We start from the raw sequence: 23,403 nt of genomic DNA on the forward strand, positions 1-23,403 counted from the left end.
GGTAAATACTGGAGCTATGGTCAAAATAATAACAACAATTTCTTTCTTGTTAAAGAAGAACCCCCCTTTGAGCCTGAGGTGTTGCAACCTTTAAAGTTTTAGACTTAGGGCCACCCCTAGTGATGTAGACAGGTTAACACAAAGCCTGTTAAAATATGAAAACTTAAAAGCTTTGAAAAGAACACAAATTAGAGTATTCAATGGTGGCAGACTGGCACCTCAAAAGACTGGCCCTTACGATTTCCTAGGTCAAGTAGCGCGATGCTGGTAGGGTTCTAACTTCTCTCTCTCTCTCTCTCTCTCTCTCTCTCTCTCTCTCTCTCTCTGCGCTTTCGTGAGATCCAGCTTAACAGGAGAAGAAAACAACCAGCCTTTCTTCTTGTCCTTCATCCTTCTCCTCCTCCTCCTCTCCTCCTCCGCTGCCGAACCCCCCGGCCGGCCGGATCCTCTCTCTCTCTCTCTCTCTCTCTCTCTCTCTCTCCTCAATGGATCATGATAAGTGCGGGAGCTGGGAACCAAATCACGAATCGTCGTGGTCCAAAGCTATGCAGCTGTTCCATCTCAGTGCTGTCTCTTTTAGCTTGCTAACGGCCATCAAACTGAAGGTCTTCGACGTTCTCGCCAAGCACCCCGACCAGCAGCTCTCGGCATCTCAAATCCTCTCCCACATCGACGACCACTCCCCTCCTGCAGCTTCTTCGTCTTCCATATCATCATCTGATCGACGCGCAGCTTCCGTCTCTGGTCTCGACCGCCTCCTCCGGCTGCTCGCCTCCCATTCTCTCCTCACTTCGTCTACTTCCCTCGGCCAAATTGACGGCCGCCCCCACACAACCTTATACGGCCTCACCCCCTGCGCCTCGTTCTTCCTCCAACCACAACCACCTCACGATCATCAGGATCCTGCAATCGCCCTTGCCCCTCACTACCTCTTAACCCACCACGACGCCTACACCCAATCTTGGCATCACGCCCATGAGGCTATTCTAGAGGGTGTCTCTCCCTTCCTTAAAGCCCATGGCAACGATGTCTTCACATACGCGCACGATCACCCTTCGTTTCGTCTGCTCTTTGACTGTGCTTTAGCCGCTCACTCCAATCTGATCATGCAAGCCTTACTTAAAGTTTACTATGGCTTCGATCGGCTTACTAGCATTACTGATGTCGGTGGAGGCTCCGGAGCTTGCTTGCATTATATCGTGTCGAAGTATCCTCACATTAAAGCTATCAACTTTGATCTGCCACACGTAATCCAAGCTGCACCTCCATATGAAGGTATATACCTAGCACGCTTAACGTATTTATGTCGAGCAAAGTAATTGGGACCCTTTGTCACAACATTTCAAGTATCATCTCCATTAAGATCTAACTTGCCATAATTTTCTTGTAGGAGTGCAACATATGGAAGGAAACATGTTTGATGCCATTCCACAAGCGGAGGCTATCTTCATGAAGGTGTGTTTCTCTTTATAACACAAGTCTTGGCTTTTTCGTTACGAGTTTGAAATGTTTACAAGTTTTTTGGGCACTTGTAGTGGGTCTTGCACGATTGGAGTGATGAAGAATGTATCAAGATTTTGAAAAATTGCTACCATGCACTTCCAACAAATGGAAAAGTGATCATAGTAGATATGGTTTTGCCATCTAATGTTGATACTCATATAGACAATCAGCATGGTTATGGCTGGGACTTATTGATGTTTACAGTGAGTCCCAAAGGTAGAGAGCGCACTTTGGGTGAACTAGAGCATTTGGCGAGGCTCGCAGGACCTTTCAAAGTCCAAGTCATTTGCAAAGTGAATGAATTGAGTGTGGTGGAGATGTATAAGAATTAATCTAACTCTCACCATTGACTAGCCCAAAATGATTTATAATTAGGTCCTTCTATTTAGTGGCCACACTTCAATCTAGCAGTCAAAGATCAAGCTATAGTGTAAAAGTTTCTACCAATTTTGTAGCCCAGTTGTAGTATTGTATAAAAGCACATGAAGGAAGATACACAAGTCTATTATCATTGGACCTCCTAATTTATTCGCAGTACTTTCTAATCCAATCCCTTTTACATGTAGGTTTGTAGTTAATATTAAAGTAATACACTAGAGAATGGATACCTTATGAAATGTTGGGTAAATCTAAACAAGTAGGAAAGCCTTTATACAAAATGGTCGACAATTAATCTTAATATGGAATTTGTACTTGACAAGGGAGGTTTTGATATCAAGAATGTATTTTAATGAGTAGATGAGATAAAGTAAATTTGGTCTTTGCTAGTGAAGGAGGAGTGTAGATGAAGATGGGAACCATAAGACATGTTGGAATAAATTGTTTGTATACATTTATTTATATTGTGGAGGATACTTAAGAAGCCCTCATGCTAAATACATGCTTGTGAACATAGTAAATGATTGATTTTGGAGCTTAGTAAATGCATAAATCATCACTTTTTTTTCTCTTTTAGAGCATGTCCATATGCATGCGTAATGAATTTGACATGTAACGATAAATGTTTGCATCTTATGTCTCCATGCAAATATATACAATTGTAATAAATTCTATGCATATGTTTATTTGCATTTTGGAGGATAGTAAAGAAGTCCTCGTATTCAGTATATGCTTGTGAATAAAGTAGAGGATGGATTGTGGTACTTATTAGTAAATGTAGAAACCATCACTCAAACATTCTCTTTTTGAGCATGTCCATGTGCATGTGCGACCTTTTTTACATGTTTTTTTATGGAGGTGTATGGGTATTTTGCTAATGGTTCAAATCTCAAGTGTTTGGCCCGAGTAGTTAACTATATATATACCCTCTATATCATGTGCATTCAAGGCCTATTTATAAATATTTTTATCTGTAAATTTTTTTTTGAATAAAACATAACTCATTTCTATTCAATCTTTAAGCGACCCCTTTATATGGGACCTTTTGTATATAAAAAATGTGTAAAAATGATATTTTAAAATTCCATTATGTTGAATCCACACGATACATACATATATTTATGATGGATCTCCTAAAGGTGTTTGGGGGTTAAAAGATGAGCTTATTTTAGCCAAATGTTTTCAAGAATCCCTTAATTTTAGCTTTAAAAGGAGAAGTCATTATAAATGAATAGTAGCTCGTAAAACATCTATAGTTCTTGGGGGTTTATCCCTAATTTACTACATAGGATTTCTTTACATTTAGATGTAATGCAGTAGAGGCTCACTTAGCTCCACTTTGGCCATCTCTCTCTCTCTCTCTCTCTCTCTCTCTCTCTCTCTCTCTCTCTCCATAGAGAGATGGAAGAAAAGGAGGTGCACTTTTAGCCCCATCTTTGCCCTTACCTCTCTCTAGAGGCTAGCCATTGTAAAAACTTTTCATTTGCATATGACTTATTGTATGCTTCTTATCTCTTTTGTTTTGATATTTATAATGCAAGAGCTATGTCTGAGCTTTTTTGTACCAAATTACTCTATAAAACCACTAGGAAACTTTCATTACCATTGTATCTTGTTTGAAGTACCTAGTCCTTGTTTGGTAAAGAGACTTCTCAATCCCTTGGGTGGACCAAATCGACAAACTCCTATATTTCCACACAAACCAAGGACACTCACTATATATAACATATCATTCATAAGAAAAAAAACGTGGTTAGTTAAGAGCTAAACAATAAATTCGAGGCATATAAATAAAAAATAAAATTCTTTACTATATACTGCATGAGATTATCTATTCCACACAAGCATCCTTTATAGAGGTTTTGAATGTGTTAAGAGCCTTCCTGGAGGTTGGGAGATCCTCCTTGGACTAAGGTATTTGATCACAATGCATGAACACTATGTCACACATCCCATACTTTGGCCTTCCTACTTGTTGCTCTTCCATCACAATCATGGTCTTTGATTGCATTACATAACTCTTTCCGTTGGTTGAAATGAATGTAAGAAGAACCTTATGTAGAGTTCCTTTTTTCGGGCTTGCTATGGAATCCCAAAAACCTTCTAGCCTTAACTCCACCTATTGAGGGTTTTCTAGGAACATTATTACCATTTTTGAATCTTTGAGGATTTGTCTCAATCACAAGATTCCCCCCTAGAGACCAATTCTTGACAGAATCTTCTCAATAGCCTTAATAGCATCATCCTTTGCCTTTTGGGATTGCAATTTCTATATAAATCTAATATAGAGATGCATAATTTTCTCTACTATTCTACACAAGGCATGTAATGTGCATATGTGGACATTTGTTAAAGTGATATCTAGAATGACTTAAAAGTTTAGATATTTGGTATGTTGATTAGGGTGCATTATTCTAACTAGTAGCATTGCACTCCTTGGCCATGGCCATACAATAATTTTAAAGACTCTTAGTAGTATCATATCTTGAAACATCACATATGCAATTTAATATCTTTAAATATGTAGTCATGTGGCATGCCACTTTATATTATACAAACTCTTCAACACCACTCAGGTTCTCCCCTACTGATTGAGCACTTATTACCTCAGGTCTAGAACTTTTTTAAAAAAACTACTGCAACGTCCAAATCTTCCTTGTTTCTTTTGCGAATACATACATACTCATCATTTAGATAAATATGGAGGTTGTATGGATGTTTACAAATGTCTATGCTTACAATCAAGTTACCAATAAGTTATCCAAGTTTGCAATTGGATGTGGTTTAGAGTCCCCTGAAATAAAAATTTGAAAATGAAGAGGGAGTTTTTTAAGAGAATCATTAAAGTGTGAAGGGAAGTTTCTAAGCAGCAATAAGACATTAAAGGTGGCAAGTGCATATGACATCTTTGAACTTTGTCATCAATGAATGTTAGATGAGGAAAGTGCGGGTAAACATTCCCTGAGATTGTGATTTTTTGAATAAATTTCATTTCTCTTTTTCTCTTCTCAATTTCTTAGGGGGCCAAAAAGTGACCTTAAATCTCTAGTTTAATGTGACACCATGCTTGAGAAATGTAGCTATGAACTCACATTCTTCTCAAAAGAGCACACAATAATTGATACAAGTATATATGCTATTCTAATCCATATTTAGCTTCCAGAAAGCTAGCCTTGTGGCATCATAAGTCTCTGGAATTGTGCTTTTGGAAGGAAATATGTAAGATTTCAATATTTTGAGAAATCCCAAAAAAGTTGAAGAAATTAGTACATGGTCTTATACAAGTAAAAAATCAATGTATTTGTAACGTTTGCGTAAACATTTTTCTTAAGGATAATATACTTTTTTTCCCCCTCCCCAGCCGACTATTGTGCTGGAAGGGGAGGGGAATAGTAACGAAGTAGAAGCTCCACGATGAGAGCTCGCGGGTATGGGACGGCCATGCATGCTGACACAAGGAGAGGGAGGATCCCCCTCCCCTCCCCTATTTAAATAGGGGGAGACACTGCCATAGAGGAGGGGGAATACGTGAGGAGGAGGGCCGCCAGTCTATAATGCTGAGGGAGAGAGTAGGTTACGCCAACGACGTTGCCGCCTTGCAATAGGAAGGAGGGAGGACCCCCTCATCATCACTCTGCCGGACAAGGCTGTCGGAGCTGCCGTTGCGTCGCCGTCGGACGGCTAGTCACCCCCCCTCCCACGTGGAAGCTTTAGAAGCTTCCTGGGGGGAAGCTTCTAAAGGGCTTTCTTAGCCCCCTTTCCCCCTGGTGTTAAATTTCCCCCCCTCACACCCCCATGTTTAACCCTTAAAGCCCCCTTTTACCCCCATGCTTAACCCCCATTCCCATTCCCTTGGAACCATTATCACCTCCCCCCCCCCCCCCCCCCCCTCCCCGCGTGATTTAACTATAACCCCCCTTCCTCTTGGGCCTTGGAACCCACCCCCTCCGTGTTTTATAAACCTTTAGCCTTTTTTTTCCCATGGGTGTTGGAACCCCGTGTCTAAACCCTTAAGCCCCTTTCCATGACATATTGAAAACCCCTCGTGTGAAAAATCCCCTTATTCCCTTTCCCTTGTGACATATTGAAGACCCCCCTCATGTTTGAAGCTCATAAGGCCTTTAATTCCCCCTTAGCCTTCCCATGCTTTCCGTGGGCTTTGAAAACCTCGTGCTTTATAAAAATTCCTTAAGCCCTTTCTCTTGGACTTAGGGATTACTCCCCATTTCTCCCGTGGTTAAACCCCTTAGGCCGTTCCTTGCCCTATGCGAAATACCCTTGGGCTTTTTGTTCTTTTTCCCCACTTGTAAAAGAGAAGAAGAGTGTTGAAGGTCTTAACAGCAAAAGATTTTGAAACACCCTTCGTTCGATATCCCTACTTTAAGGAGGGAGCCTTCAAAAAACTACTTCCGACAGACGGTGCAAGGGAGCGACGGTGGAATTCCAAATAAGAGTTGTAAAGCTACTTCCACGTCTGAACGACTACAATAGCAATGCCTCCTAAGAAAGTCCAAGGCACAGCCGCGGGAGGGTCATCTCCTGGTATCCTTGTGGATAATGCGATATGTAGTTTATACTTCCATGTTTAAACAAAGTATACTATTTTAATTCCATTTTATAACAATGGACATTAATCTAATTTTAATTCATTGCAATGCATAAAGCTATTTGCTAGAAATGCAGTTATACTCCCTTTATTTTGCTTGTTTTATTGAAAATATTAATGACTAAATTCCTTCATTGTGAGCTAATTTTTCTAAAGCATTTAAGACAAAAAAATTGCATCCTATTTCCAACAATTATCCTTTGCACGATTGAGTTATAACAATACCAAATAAAAATGAGGAAGGGAAACCTGGACTTGGGGTGAGATGTCCATGTGGATGCTAGGAGACGATCCTCCTGCGGTTGCACCTTGGGCTTTCTTAGGAGGCATCGCAATTGTAGTCTTTCTGTCGTGGATGCAGCTTTACAACTCCTTTTTGAAATTCCACCGTGGCTCCCTTTTGGAATAACTTGCACCGTCCGTCGAAAGTGGTTTTAGAAGGCTTCCTCCTTGAAGTAGGGATTTTGAAAAGGGGGTGTTTCAAAATATTTCGCAACTAAGGCCCATTAAAGCCATAGGAAAGGCTTAATGGCCTTCTAAAGACTCACACAAATGGGGAATAAAAGGTGTAAAACAAAAGGGAGTATAAGGGTCCTTAGGGAGGATATTTCGTGGATGGCGTGTTATAAGCAAGGGCACATGAAGACGTTGAAATTCCGCCCGGGGGGGGGGGGGGGGGGTAGGGGTTGTTTTGACAATCCCTCACGAACCACAGCTAGGAGGAAAAGAAAAAAGGACATAAAAGACCTAAGGGAATCCTAAGGGAGGGATTTTTAGGGGGTGGGAGAAAAAGGGATTAGGGAGGTTTTAGGAGGGAATTCAGGGGGGGGGTAGTCTTAAGGATATAGGAAAGGGCCTAAGGAGGATTTAAAACACGGGGGCTAAAAGGGACCTTTAAGGTCAAACTTTTATTGGGGGGAAGGGGGGCTTATGAAGCCCTCTTAGAAGCTTCTAGAAGCTCTCTGGAGCTTCTGCATGTGGGGGTGGGGGGAAAAAACAATCGATTCGGTGGTGTGCTGACGGTGGCTGCTGACTGGCGCAGCAGCTTACGGCTCCCCAGGGTGGATTGGTGGCGACCTCCTTAGCTTCTCCCTCCCTCACGATTCCTCTAGGGCCACCACTTATGGCATAAAATGCAGTGTCTCTCCTTCACGATTACCACAGGGCCTTCTCTCTCCCACTCTACATTATATGCCGGCGCACCATGTCTTCTTCCCCGATCTCTGGCGGCCTCCCTTCAGTCTGTGCCCCCTCGATATATATAGGGGAGGGGATAAGATTCTCCCTCCCTTGCATGTCGTTGGGCATGTACCATTGCCTAGGCAAGCTCCAACAAGGAGCTTGCCTCTCTTGCTATTCCCCTCTTCCTCCAGCTCGACAGTCGGCTGGAGGAGAGGGGAAATAATTTAAAAAATTGCTTAATTCAAAAAATATTATCTCTATGAGGGCTTTCATATGGGACTTTTAGATTTCGGAGTTGTTACATTGGGGCATGACATTGAGGATTATACATGGCATTGGAGAGCTTGGGAGCCATATCAAAGTGTTATCTTTATAGTAGCCTTGGGCTTAGAGTAAGGATTTTGGAACCCAATACTGCACAGTCACATGTGAACTATAGGAATGCACTTCTCTTCCACTCTTTTCTATTGTTTTTTTAGTATACCTTCATGTAAATACTAACTCTTGCTATTGTCTTTTGCAAAGATCAATTTGGGCAAGATTGGATAGGTTCTCATTTCTTTTTCTCTCCCATGTACTTACACACTCTCTCTTTCTTCCTCTTTGCATTTTTTCCTTTTCTACTATCTTTACAATAGGGTTTGATGCTAGTTCTAACTTAAGGATCAATTGTTGTTGCAGCACTTAACACAAGTTAGAGCAAAGATTTTGTAGCTCAATTTATAGCTAAATCTACCATATTTTGTGGTGCCAAAATTTATTCATTTGATTAGTGACTTTTATGTTTGATAGGATTGATGTTTTCTTTTGTCCATCATTTGCAATGGGTTTTGATCAGTAGCAATGATTCAATCTTATCTTCAACACAGAGCAACTTCTTATAGGTAAATTGGGCCTATTTTGTGTTGCTTCTATTCATGTAGTTATCTAGATATTTTCTTTAAAAAGAGATTCATGCATGTATTTTTTTGTACATGTAGGTATTGGACAAGGTTTAGGTGAAGCACATAATTCTCGATCGACTATTTTGCTATGGTGTATGATTCCTTTGTGCTAGATTATATGGATCTGATGAAAGCTAATGGTTTAAAAATCATTTGCTTTATTGGTTCTATGTGTCCATTCAGATCTCCATGCCTATTGGCAATGATCCATGAAACTCTTGTATCATATCCTCCATATAACGCACAATGTGTTGAGTCATAGAATATCTTAGTGTCAATCCAATGTGCCTATTAAGATTTGCATGCTATGTGGCTACTATCCTTGTAACAACTACTCTGTAATATCCACATTTCATACAATGTATTGAGTCAAATCAGACTTCTATTCATTATAATGAAATTTATTTTGGAAAATTTCTCTAAGTATTCTTGTGCTATTCTTTCCATTATATTTTATGTAAATGGTATGATTAAAGTGAAGCTTTGAGATTGATCTATACTTTGTGTCGATGTACATATCCACATGCATTTTAATATCAATGTTTGTGTCTGTTTACAAAAGTGTAAACATCTCTTAATGCCATGTTGATTTGTATGGCATATTGGTGATTACTAGACAGACTTAAAATACTTATTGTTTAGGGATTAATACATGCTTCTTTACATCTAATTCCTAGGTTATAATGCGTGAGAGAAGAACAAGCATTCTCTCGATACAAGTACTTAACAGAAAACATGAAGAAGGGAATTGGATCATCGATACGTATCATTACTTGTCTTGGGTACATATGCATCTAAGTATAAAGGGAGCTTTCAAGGTGAAAGCATTTGCAATTGCGAATGTATCAAAGCACTGGAAGAGTAAAATTTTAGCTCTCTAAGAAAAATGAATGTTGATTCTCACCTTGATGTTGGTACAACATGTATTCATGAAAAAATAAATATATATTACGCTCATTGTGCCCTTTCAACGAAACATTGTAAATAATAAGTATTTTCAACTCATTGAGAATGAGAAATTTCATGATATCTATGTAACTACTTGTCTCGTATTTACAGAAGTATACCCTTTGAATTACTTTGAGTGGCAAAATGTGGAGAGTTTCACAGGTTCTTTTAAGTATTACCACCTCAAAATTGGTAGATTGCTCTTTAAGGGGGGGTGTACAACCAACTCACAAAGGACCTTGTTTTTTTCTATGACTCCAAGTACATATTGCCCAAGGGGGGTCGAGAATATGGAACCCTTGAGTCTGTATGCATACCGAATCTCAATAGCATAGAATGCCCATCATGTAGTAGGGACATTTTGCACATGTGTAGCACAAAAATTTTAGTAGACATATTGAACTCTACGAAGCCAAGCACTAGCTCAAAGAATGTACATCTAAGTTGGTTCATATACCAATTACAAATTTTGCACATATATTCAAGAAATGTAAAGATTTGAGATATACCAAAAGTGTGTATGTCATAAAAAGTGCATCGGAGGATTATGTAACAAGGATTCTAGGCAGGACATAAAAAATGACTCACAGTCCTAACACAGTGGAGTATCAAGTCACAATAAGGGACTTGGCTCTCAAGTAAAAATTTTCTAAGAAGAGTTGTTTTCCATCCTAGTCACGGATTCGATGGAAGACTTGATCTATTATGATTACATGGATGCGCATTTGTCAACGATGGCAGAGATTGGAAGATATGATGGCACAAGCTTAGATATAGTGAGTGCCATCATAGCAACATAGTAACAAATCACCTCGATTGAAGAAGATTATCTTGTGTCGGATGCTAAATTTGCAGTGTTATAGCATGATCTATTTGGACCAAGGTCCTAGCTTCCTATCAAGGAGTTTGTAGATCCCTTTGCTTAAAGAGGTGCCTTGTTGATACACAAGGAAATGAAGATACAAGATAATTTGAAGAAGGTGTGATTTCTAACTACCATATATTTTATGCAACAAAACTTGACCATAGGGTGCACTGGGTCCCCCAGATTCCATCAGTGAAATCTTGGTAAAAAACTATGTCTGAAGATGCCTTTTGTTTGGGGCAACTTTCCTTCGTCACTTTCTAATAACTCTAGGTTAGTTACTAGTTATATTGTTTGATTTGACTTTGTCATTCAGGACATATTATAGATAGATGAGTTTGCATCGAGGCAAGGAGGAGCTCCTCATGCGGATCAACATAAGGATTCAGCTCTAAAGGAGTACATTGGAAACCTTGTTGCAGACTTGATGATCTTCCATAAGAAGTGCTCACCATGAGGGCAAGAAACAATTATGAAAATTCGGGCTACCTTTTCAAGCGATACATGTGACATCTATCTTGGAGAAGGTGGTGCTAGTCAAGCAGTCAAAGCTTCTTTACTCATAATTAGACCAAACACGTGGTGGAGCAATGTATGTGCTTGCTACATTAGGTGACCTTGCTAAAGTGTCAGATCCGCTTCTCCTAGAGAAAGAACTAAAGGGGGAGCGTGTCATTTTTGAAGCAAAGAAGAAACTTCTAGTTTCATCAAAAGTTTGCCCCTCTTCTCCTTCGATGAGAAAACCAAGGAAACGAATGAGAGTTCTTATTGACTATCGGATTTTTGTATCAACCATCACATGTATTTTTCTGTGGTATGTAAATGATGCATTCGCATACGTTAACATAATACAATTTAATTATGTCAACACGTAGTATTGCACTTGCGATTGTGCATAGGTAATAATGTAACTCGTATCCATACGTATTACTACTTTTGATGTGTGTATATGTTAAATAAAAATTAAGAGTCATGCATTCAAAAAAAAAAACAACTTTACTCAATTAATTGAATTCAATACACATCGCATGATATATATATATATATATATATATATATATATATATATATATATATATATATATATATTCCAATGAGACAGAGTATACAAAATGTTATGGCCTTCCAAGACGCTATCGTGCTATAACACTCATTACAAAACCTTGCATCATTAATCTCATAACTTATGGACTCGGGGGGGGGGGGGGGAGGGAGGCGGTCACTCATGAATATATGTATATATAACGTGACTTCAAAATAAGGGGTTTTTAAAACACGAATTTTATACATTTTTTACATACAGAAGGGTGTCATATAAAGGGGTTACTTACAGATTGAATAGAAAAGGGTTGTGTTTTATTCAAGAAAAATTCACAGATTAGGATATTTCTAAATAGGCCATGAATGCACGTTATATAGAGAATATATATATAGTGAACCCTCCGAGCCTATGGAGGAGTCCCCTTGCCATGTTGAAGGATAAAGTTCATGTCTTTATCTATGATTGTGACACGCTTTGCATGGATGGCCGCTAGGTGTGTATCATCAAACAAGTTGATGAGAGACCCCTCCGCACCCATTTGTAGGGCCTCCATAGCTGCAACCGTCTACTTACTTGCCGATGGACCATCGTGCACACATGCCCAAAACCTTCCCAACCCTTTTAGCTCCAAGTCTTGCATAAATTCCCGAACAACCTTATAAAAAGATCTTATCAGTAGGGATGAGAAGCTCATAGCGGCGTTGGATTCTCCTCCTTATCTCCCATTCAAGGGCAACAGTGTCTGGTTTCGATCTCCTCTTCTTCTATGGTGGTCATTGTGCTCTATGGGGAGCACTTGTTTGCTTCACCACTAGAGGAGGCTCCACCTTATGATCTAGGTGGCACGTCTTGGCGTGAGTCCTTCCCCTCGCCGAAACGATGACATGCCTACTTGGTGTGTGCCATGCAAGCTCGAGGAGGGCAAGATGGAGGAGAGATAGAGGTTGGAGGTGTGAGAATGGAGGAAGCAAAGAAAGCAAGATGTGAAAATGAGAATAAGAATGAACTTTTAACCCATTTAAGCCCCAAAACTAGGTTAATGCAACTTCATACGCACTGTCCATCGTATGATTGAAAATCCATAACCTTTTATCGAAATGCAAACAAAACTTTACATGTGCACTCTTTAGGTGGCCAAGAGCCCATTTTTTTTTTTGGAAAAAAATGCCTATAGACCCTTGGTTCGAGTCATATGTCCAATGCACGAGGAGAACACAATGCTACAAAAGATAATATTATAAACTATGTTCATTCCATTGGAATAAATGCATCCTTCACTACTTAAAGATTTCTTACAAGTTGAAAGTCCTTGGGAGTTACAGTGATGTGCTTCTCATGTATTGCACAACGTTGAGCATCAGTCATCAAGTCAACCAAAAAGTTCTCTGCAACACACTGTAGAGTATGAATATATTCTTTTGTGAAGCGATGAGGTCTATCCTGACCTTGTACCAAAAGCCACCTCATGCTTTGTGTATGGTAGAGATTGTTGGAAGAGAGAGAGAGAGAGAGAGAGAATGTAATGGAGCAGCAACCTGACCTTCAAGTCATTCATCATCTTCCATTATTTCCATTGACTACTAACATAACATAAGTGTATACAATAGTACTAAGGTCCATAGGACCATTCACACTGGGTCTAAGGCCACCGAATTATTTAATGTCCCACACTTGCTGATATAGTTGGACACAGCTAATATCGGTCATACATATTGACAGGAGAGTAATGGGAGATTGATATTCTAACACTCCCCCTCAAGCTCAAATCATCTGATAAACTCCAAGTAGTTGTCTGAAACTACTAAACTTATCTTTACCCAAAGGCTTGGTAAAGATATATGCAACCTATTCATCAGCCTTCACATGCATAAGATCTACTCTCCCTGCAAGAACCATCTCTATGATAAAATGGTAGTGTACCTCTATGTGTTTTGTCCTGGAATGGTATACTGGATTCGTTGCCAGGAGTACACTACTGAGATTGTCATATAATAAGGTCACTGGAGCATCCACCTGAATATCCAAATCATCCATAAGCTTGAGCAGCCATGAAATCTAACATGCTGCCAATGCAGCATCCCTGTACTCTGCTTCAATGCTAGACAATGCAACCGTTGGTTGCTTCTTGCTGTTCCAGCTGATCTTGCCACTTCAAAGGCCAAAAGCATAACCACTCATAGATCTGCGATCATATGAGCATCCTGCCCAATCCACATCTGTGTATCCAACTAGTTTCAAGGGCTTATCTCTCATATACAACAGCCCATAATCTACAGTGGACTTAACATATCTCATAATCCACCTAACAGCATCCAAATGTGGCTTTCTGGGCTTCTGCATAAACTGACTTATGAGCCCAACTGCATAACTCAAATCCGGCCTAGTGATGGTAAAGTAGATTAGACTTCCAATCATCTGCCTGTACATAGTCACATCCTGAATTTCAGCTCCAGTGCTAATGTCCAGTTTGACATTCTGATCAAGGGGTGTATCCAATGGTTTGCATTCAGCCATGCCATATTTCTTCAGCATTTCCATGGCATAATGTTTCTGCATCAGCCATAAACCATTTTCAACCTTGATTACCTCAATACCCAAAAAGTATTTCAATTCACCTAGATCTTGCATGTCAAATTCAGATTTCAGCATCTTCATTACATGTTGTATGCCCAAGTCATCATCATCAGTGATTATCAAATCATCAACATATATGACCAGCACTACCAAGCCATTGTCGGTCTTCTTTATAAATAGACTGTGATCAGCCCTACCAATAGTAAAACCCAACCTCTGCAAGTAGTTACTGATCCTAGCATGCCAAGCTCTAGGAGCCTGCTTCAGCCCATAAAGTGTCTTTTTCAGCTTGCATACATAATGCTGAAAATCAGGGTGAACATACCCTTCTGGCTAAACCATATAGACATCCTCTGCTAAGTCACCATTAAGAAATGCATTCTTAACGTCCATTTGCTATAATTTCCATCCTCTAGCAGTAGCCAAAGCAATCACAATGCGTATGGTTGCCATTTTGGCAACATGGCTAAATGTTTCCTCATAATCAAGTCCATACTGTTGGGCATACCCCTTAGCAACCAGCCTGGCTTTGTACCTTTCCACACTGCCATCTGACTTGCATTTGATTTTGTAGACCCATTTGCAACCAATGGTCTTTTTTCCTTCAAGTAGTGGCACAAGATCCCATGTCTTATTTTCAGCCAAGGCATTCATTTCTTCATCCATAGCTGCACACTAGTTCTCATTTTCCACTGCTTTAGTATATGTACCTGGTTCTTTGATCTCCATCACTTTTGTCATGCAAGCATGATGCTTTGCAGTGTAGCCACTATATGTCAACCTGTCAACAGGGTATCTAACCCTCTGTGAGCATCTAGGCTGTGGTGCACTACTCGATTCCCTTCTCTCATGAGGCGGAATGTACCTACTCTGCCTTGCGCCAGGCATATAGACAGTCGGAATACCAAGTTCACTGTCTAAAGTGTCAGTAGACTCATATCCAAAATTCATCCTACCAGGTGTCATCATCCCAGATATATCCTCAGTAACTTTCTCTTTTTCTTTGTCTGCGACATCATATCTCCCCCTCACTGACATACTGGTGTCAGTGGACAATGAGTTCCTCAATCTCCCTGTCCATGGAGATACTGTTTGACTACTACGTCCTGTCATAACAGTGCTCTGTTGCATATCAACTGTAGATACATGAGTGGAAGGCGTCTCCGATGGCACTGTTGCCGATGATACATACCCAGAACCCATCTCATAAAAAATAACATCCCTGCTCACCAACGTCTCCCTGGTAGAGGGATCATAACATTTGTATGCCTTCTTCTCCTGCGAATATCCAATGAAAACACACTTATGCGCTTTTTGATCCAGCTTCTTCCTTTTTTCATCTAGAATATGCACATAAGCAAGACAGCCAAAGAGTTTCATGTGACTTACATCCGGCTTATAGCCATACAGCTTCTCAAACGATGTCATCTCATGAATACCTACAGTGGGAGTCCAATTCAAGATATACATGGCTGTCATAACAGCCTCAGCCCAATAATAGAGTGGCATCTTCTTCTCATTCATCATGGCACGAGCAGCTTCCATCAAGACCCTGTTCTTCCTTTCAGCTACCCCATTTTGCTGAGGAGTGTAGTTGCAGGTAAGTTGCCTACGTATGCCATTTTCAGCTAGAAAGTTGTCAAACTCATTTGACATATACTCCCCACCACTATCTGACCTCAAGCAAGAGATATAACAGTTAAATTCCTTTTCAACCTACTTTTTAAACTGCTGGAAAACAACAAACACCTCATCCTTTGTCTTCAGAATGTAAACCCAAGTCTAACGACTGTAATCATCAATGAATGTAACATAATATTTCAAGCCTCCCATGGATGCATTATGGGCTGGCCCCCAAACATCAGAGTGCACTAACTACAATGGACGTGTACTCTGCCTTACATGCTTGACAAATGGCAACCTTGACTGCTTACCAAACTGGCAAGCATCACATACATGACCAATATCTGAATATTAGAACTTGGGTAAACCTGTAACAAGCTGTTTTTTCTGCATAATTTGTAGCCTTTGCACATTTACATGCGAATCGAAGTGCCACACTCCCCTTCGTCTCCCATTCTCTTTGAACCTAGTGCAATGCAAGTCTGTTTCAATCGGGAAATTCTATAGAAGTGGAAACTCAAACTATTGATACAAATCAACTGTTAGTAGTTGATTTGACTCATAATAGGAACCAAAAATTGAGGTCGATCCTTGTGGAAAGGGTCAGAACTTCCACGGTGGGGTACACTCAAGCGAGCCTAGATAGCAAACTCCGAGGTATTTCATCAAATATCAGATGGTGTTTTCTAGGACATCTCTTGGTGGGCTACTATGAATGTGCCGGCAAGGAAGCAGCTCAAGTAGACACATTATAATGAGGCTGGTAGAGATGATGACATTGATTATCATCATGTGATAGCCTTTTAATATGCTATGATTTTCTTTCATTTAAGCCTTTATAAAGTCTTATAGTTACCTTATTCTGTTAGTATACTAAGACTATTTCTCATTTAAAAGGTAACAATAATAATTAGGTTATTTCTAGTTAATCTTCACTAATGTAATTGGATCTAGCTCAAAGTTGGATTTAATGCTTACAAAAATAGTTAATTAATCAATTTATTGGCTTATGATTGATTTAAACTATCAAGATTATGACAATTTTTGATAATGAGAGAAACATTGTTTATTTTAGTTAAGAACTTAAAGTTGGGGAATAATAATGAGTTTCTTCTAGTGATAAGGTAGGTACATCCAAATTGTCCTCCAAAAGCTATTTGCTTCTCTTCAAGGACATATATCATTTGTAAGACACTTACCACTCTGACGTGTAATTGCATTGCGTATCATATATTATTGCCTTCTTTTTCCTCAAGTTTCTCCAACTACCACAAACTATTAGCTACTAGTGCAATGCAAGATTCATGTTTCTCCTACTACCACAAACTATTAGCTACTACTGCAATACAAGATTCCTATAAGACTAATTGAGCTTCCAATCCAATATCACCTATCTCATTGCCATCGTATCACTATTAGCTAGTAGTTCTCTATCAAATCTGAGTTTCATAGCTACCCTATTAGTCCACATAAGGGGTACCATTCCAATAGTACCTCTAGCAACCCTAAACCAATGTACTACATAAGACAAAAAGTTTTGGGAGACTACACATTGAAAACTACTATACTACCACAACATTGAAAGATTGTTATTATAGATTTTCTAGCATGCTCAAGGTTAGGGAAATTATAGATTGAGAGCTATAGTATGCTCTTAGACAAGGATATCATAGGATGGAAGATACCAATTCTTTATCAGCTCTAACACTCTAGTATCACTAGCATTGTGCATTAAGCTCCACTAGATGGTAGCTATCATCTTTCATACTACTATAATTTTAGACGATTTGAAGGTTTCCTTTTCATCTTGATACTAGTCTAAAGATAATAGATTGAGTGCATGCAATCCAATGTTAATGTTGAGTATACTATCCATTGACATTCCACTTTTAGCTCCACTAGATTAATAGCTTTGGAGCTATCATTATGCTTTTAACTTTGCTAATTTTAGTGTGCTATTAGTGTGCTACCAAATTGTTGGCTCAAGAGCTACGATTTGGTTTTCAACTTGATATCACTTCACTACTTTTGGTATGCTACTAGTGTGCTACTAGATTGGCAAGTTGGAAAATACCATTTTGCCTTTAACTTGATACCAATGTGCTACTATGGGCTACTAGTGTGATACTAGATTAACAACTTGGGAGATAAAGTCTTGTTTTCAACTTGATACTAGTCTACTACTTTAGTATGCTACTAGTTTGGAGCTTTTAGTGTGCTACTAGGGTGCTACTAGACTGATAGTTTGGGAGGTAGCATTTTATTCTAAACTTGGTACTAGTGTACTAATTGTAGTGTCTAGAATTTTGTTTTCAACTTGATACCGCTTTGCTACTTCTAGTTTTCTTCCCGAGAAATTTAGCATTTTGTTTGGATCCAATAATATGTTAATAATTATTCATTGTGTTTACTAATTATCAATATTTAATGGTAGTAGAGTTTGTTCTTACCTTCAAATGGAATTATCCAAATGTTTAAATTCAATTAAAGGCCATTCAAGAGAGATTGAAGCCACACCTTGCAACTATCCATCATGAAGATTTATGGTAATGTCACACATGCTAAAAAGATACAGTTGAAGCAGCAGTTCAAAAATATGTCTAGGAATGGCAGGAGCATTGAAGTTTACACATGTGAATAGTGGAGAGCTCATCGACATAGGAAGGGCAGAGGGCTCACCGACAGTGGTCGAAAAAAGCTAGTAAAATACTGCATTGGTTTTCTTTATGCATTTTTTATATGATGGCTATGCAGATTACCAATTGCTATTCCCCGAAGGATGCTTGGGATGCACTCATGAAGAAATATGGTAATGTCACACATGCAAGAAAGATATAGTTGAAGCATCAGTTCCACAACATGTCTAGGAATGGCAAGAGCATTCAAGCATACACAACTGAAATAAAGACCATAGCTGACCAGCTGACTACTATTGGATCTCGTGTTTCAGAGGATGATATGATTGCAGTGACATTGAATGGGTTAGGTAAGGAGTATAAGGAATTTGATATGTCTATTTCTGTGAGAATAGAACCCCCTGATTGGAATGAGTTACTTGCACTGCTGCTACATGAAGAAGTAAAGCTTGGCTTAAATACAGGTTCAAGCACATCTCAGGGCAGCATAGAAGCTGTCTTTTACTCTAATTAGTGAGGTAGAGGTGGTAGAGCTCGTGCAGATTTTCGGGATCAAGGAGACACTCGAAACACATATGGACAACACCAATAAAATGCTTGGCATAGCTCAAATACGCAAGGACAACGAGAATCTGGAGGCTTTAGAGGTAGGAGGAGATCACCTAGAGGCAGAGGTGGTTCTTGGTAGTCACATGAGAAGTTTAACATGGATAAAGACTATCATTATTGTAGAAGATATGGGCATATTGCGGAGGATTGCCATAAAAATCAAGCTAATATGAAGGTAAAAGGTAGGCAACATGAACATTATGCATCTTCTAGTGGTAATACGGATGACCAGGGAGATAGACTATTTGCTATGCATCATGTAAATAAGAATATGCCTAAGCAAGGCAAAGATGAGAAGTGATACATAGACTCAGGAGCATCCAATCATATGACTGATCATGGTGAATGGTTTGATGAGTTAGTAGCATGGTCTCGTGGATTTGTATGTACTGGTGATGATACACAACATGATATTCAGCATACAAGTGTGGTTCCGTTGCTCATGCCTGATGGTAGAAAGAAGAGCCTACATGATGTACTACATGTACCTTTTGTTACCAAGAATTTAATGTTGGTTGCAGAACAGAATTTGCAAGTAAAATTCAATAGGGATGGTTGTTTTATTAAAGAATATGGAAATATTTTAAATTGATTACTAAAGGCAAGAGAGATGGCAAAATGTTTACTTTGGATGCATCTATCCCAAAATTGAAGGCAGCCATGTTTGCCCATGATAATGGAGTAGTTCAGGATGTAGAAATTTGGCACAAACACACCAGTCATGTTAATGTACAGAAGCTAAAAAATATGCAGTAGATGCTTGTTAGTTTCGAAAACAAGCGAGATTTCCATTCATGAACCATGTCAGAAATAGTTCTCGGCCTTTGCAGTTGATACATTTAGATGTATGGGGTCCTACCCATAATGCATCTTTTGGTGGTGCTAGGTATTATATATCCTTCATTGATGATTTCAACCGATACACATGGCTATATATTCTGAAGCAAAAGGATGAGGTGCTCAATGTCTTTAAGGACTTTAAGAAGCATGCTGAAAATGAACTTGGATATTATATCTCATGTTTGAGATCTCATGGAGGTAGAGAATATGTATCCAGAGAGTTTGACATGTACCTTACTAAATATGACATAAAAAGGCAGCTCACATGCAGTTACACACCTCAGCAGAACGGTGTGGCAAAGAGAAAAAAATGAGTGCTTATGGAAGTTGCTAGGGCAATGCTTAGTGAAAATAATTTGCCAAATGCTTATTGGGCTGAAGTAGTGGTTGAACGGAACACCTATAGCTAGGTGCAGTTTATGCGTTGAACGGAATACCTATAGCTAGGATTCATGATTTGACTCGGTATGAGAAACTGTATGGGCACAAGCCAGAAATTAGTCACCTAAAAGTATTTGGTTTCATTGCCTACATACATATATCTGATGAAAAGAGGAAGAAGTTAGACTTGAAAGTTGCCAAAAATGTTTGCCAAAAATGTTTTTCTTGGCTATGCACAGGAGAGAAAGGCTTACAAATGCTATGATCCATCCACTCCAGAAACCCTGATCAACAGGGATGTAGTTTTTAATGAGCTGGCCTCATGGTATGGTAATACGAATGCAATGATCTTTGATGGACCAGCCAGCCCTTCCTATGCTAAAAATTATCCTTCAGCTAGTATGTCTATGAGTGGCCTGATAGGTGATGGTTCATCTACTATTAGTCCTTGGACATGACTCCGGAGTCATACTACTACATCCAGTGGCACGGATATGTCAGTGAGGGGGAGATTGGATAAAGGCAAAGAAAATTATGATGTGACTGGCCCATTTATAGCTAGGTACTAGTCACCTAGTAGTGATAGTCTTGATAGTGAATTGGGCATACCATCAGTTATGATGCCTGGTGCGAGGCAAAACAGGTATGTGCCACCTCATGAGAGGCAAGCCCAAAGTGCACTACAGTGAGGAGGTTTGATAGGATGACATGTAGTGGGTATTCAGGTAGACATTATGCATATATGAGTAAAGTGTTAGGCTATGAAGAGCCTACAAAGTTCAGTGAGGTAGTTACATATGAGAATTTATGTGTTGCTATGGATGAAGAATATGCAGCATTGGCTGAAAATGAGACATGGGAATTGGCCTGTTTGCATGAAGGAAAAGTACTCATTGGCTGCAAATAGGTTTATAAAGTGAAATGCAAGTCAAATGGTTCATTGGAAAGGTATAAATCCCGGCTTGTTGCAAAGGGATATGCATAACAGTATGGCCTAGATTATGAGGAGACTTTTCGCCCGGTTTTCAAGATGGCAATGGTGAGAGCATTTATTGCATTAGTGGCTTCTAAGGGCTGGAAATTATGGCAGATAGATGTCAAAAATGCATTCTTGAATGGTGACTTTCTTGAAGAGGTGTATATGGAGCATCCTAAGGGTTATGTACACCATGACTATCCAATATATATGTGTAAGCTAAAAAAGGCCTTGTATGGACTGAAACAAGCATCGAGAGCATGGAATCCTTGCATAAGCACTCATTTCCAATAGCTTGGCTTTTAGATAGGTCATGCATATCACATCCTATTTATAAAGAAGATAGAGCATGGTTATGTTTTTTTGGTGGTTTATGTTGATGATTTGATCATCACTGGAGATGATAATCATAGGATTACCGAAATTAAAGCAATGTTATAGGCTAAATTCAAAGTCAAGGATCTTGGTGAGTTGAAGTACTTTCTCAGGATTGAGGTTGTGTCTACACCTCAAGGTATATGGCTATTACAAAAACAATATGCTCATGATATATTGTTGAAATATGGCATGATGGAGTGTAAAGCCATGGAAACACCATTGGATCAGAATGTCAAACTTGTAGTTGATGTTGGGACTGAGATTGAAAATGTCACTATGTATAGTAGGCAGATGGTGGGTAGCTTGATTTACCTTACTATTACCCATCCTGACTTGAGTTATGCAATGGGGCTGATTAACGAGTTTATGCAAAAACCTCGTAAGCCACACTTAGATGCAGTCATGAGGATTATGTGGTATGTGAAGGGTACTACTGATTATGGGTTGTTTTATGAGCATGGAAAATCATTTGACTCGATAGGTTATACAGATGCTGATTGGGCTGATTGTCTCTATGACAGGAGGTCAACCAATGGTTATGCTTTCACTTTGGATAGTAGTATGATCAGCTGGAGTAGTAAGAAGCAGCCGACCGTTGCTTTATCTAGTATAGAGGTAGAATATAAGGGTGCAGCCTTAACGGCATGCGAAGTAGTTTGGCTTGTGAAACTGCTACACGACTTGGGTATACAGTTAGACAGGAAGGTCACATTGCATTGTGACAATCTCAGTAGTGTGACGTTGGCTAGAAATCCCGTCTATCATACTAGATCCAAATACATAGAAGTTCATTACCATTTTATCAGGGAGGTGGTACTTGTTGAGATATCGAGCTCCACTCGTGATATGCCAGGGTGACTGTTGTGCATTTATGTCACTGACTTGTTAGCTGCAGATGCGGTTGGTTGTAATATTCCCACCCGTGAATATTGACTTCCCGCACACTGCGTAAACCTTGTACAAAGGTTATCTCACATATTGAAATTGCCGGCAATGTAACCTGTGACCTGCACGCGAGAAATCGGGACCTCCGCATTGGCAAAGCAAACCCGAGAGTTCAAACCCGCAAGTCACACGTAAACACCCTCTTGGGAGGGGCAAATTGATTATTATCAAGGCAAATTTTTTTATTTTATCCCTTTTCCCCAACTGATGCACGGCTGGAGGAGAGGGAGTGTGGGGGGATGGGACTTGGTAGAATCGTGGGCTGCATGGGGAGGGGGGAACCCATGCAAAGGGGCCACGTGGTGGAGCCCTTCTCTCCCCCCATGCCTATATAAACACCCGCTTACATGCTGAGGAGAGGAGGAGGAGAAGGCTCTGATACTCGTCGCTGTGCTGAGGAGGAGGAGAAGGATTGCAAAAAGGGGCCTGAGGTCGCCGCCTGCTCAAGCCGGCATTCACCGTGCTAACGGCCAGAGGAGACAAGAGGGGAAGGAGGGGCCCGAGTTGGAGGATCGAGGAGAAGGGACGCTGCCGGGCTGAGCACGCCACCACTTGCAGCGCTGCTGTTGCTGCCATTGCAGCGTGCTGGCGGCGCTGTGGCTCCACGTCGCCACAGAAGGTCAATCAACCCCCTCCCTAAGCGACGTCATCTTTCGCCACGTTACCACCCCCTCCCTCTTCCACGTGGATTCTGGTCATAGCCAGAAGCTTTTTTTTAGAAGAAGCTTCTAAGGGGGCATTCATAAGCCCCATTCACACAAGCCATCTATAAGTCCCTTCCCACTAGCCACCACGGGTTTTCAGGGGAACCCATTTTTGTGGAGGAATTCTTGCGCACGAGGGGAAGAAGTCCCAGCTTCCTTAAGACCTATTTTCGCGTGGCCACCACGGGATTTTTAGAAGAAGAAGAAGCTTAGAAAGCCTCCATTCCCACAGCTCTCTCGTAAAAGGGCCATCTCCACAATCCAAGCTC

The 23,403-nt window shown here is 40.1% G+C and overlaps 1 protein-coding gene across 1 annotated transcript; it reads left to right on the forward strand.

The window, feature by feature from the left end:
• The first annotated feature begins 273 nt into the window (after nt 1-273).
• On the forward strand, nt 274-2,162 carry LOC148040269 (caffeic acid 3-O-methyltransferase-like). Its single transcript, XM_087698068.1, has 3 exons — nt 274-1,275; nt 1,391-1,455; nt 1,536-2,162. The coding sequence occupies exons 1-3, from the start codon at nt 486-488 to the stop codon at nt 1,833-1,835; spliced, it is 1,155 nt and encodes a 384-aa protein (XP_087554194.1). The 5' UTR covers nt 274-485; the 3' UTR covers nt 1,836-2,162.
• Nucleotides 2,163-23,403: the final 21,241 nt, after the last annotated feature.

This window comes from Lygodium microphyllum, chromosome 2 (assembly GCF_053477565.2).
Source record: "Lygodium microphyllum isolate KBCC chromosome 2, Lygodium_microphyllum_v1.1.10, whole genome shotgun sequence".
Lineage (NCBI taxonomy): Eukaryota > Viridiplantae > Streptophyta > Polypodiopsida > Schizaeales > Lygodiaceae > Lygodium > Lygodium microphyllum.

What these genes read in the sequence shown, in the direction of transcription:
- LOC148040269 (XM_087698068.1), top strand. Translation starts at nt 486, where the DNA reads ATGGATCATGATAAGTGCGGGAGCTGGGAACCAAATCACGAATCGTCG. An exon ending in AGCTGCACCTCCATATGAAG is followed by an intron (nt 1,276 to 1,390) that starts GTATATACCTAG and finishes ATTTTCTTGTAG; the next exon opens with GAGTGCAACATATGGAAGGA. An exon ending in CGGAGGCTATCTTCATGAAG is followed by an intron (nt 1,456 to 1,535) that starts GTGTGTTTCTCT and finishes GGGCACTTGTAG; the next exon opens with TGGGTCTTGCACGATTGGAG.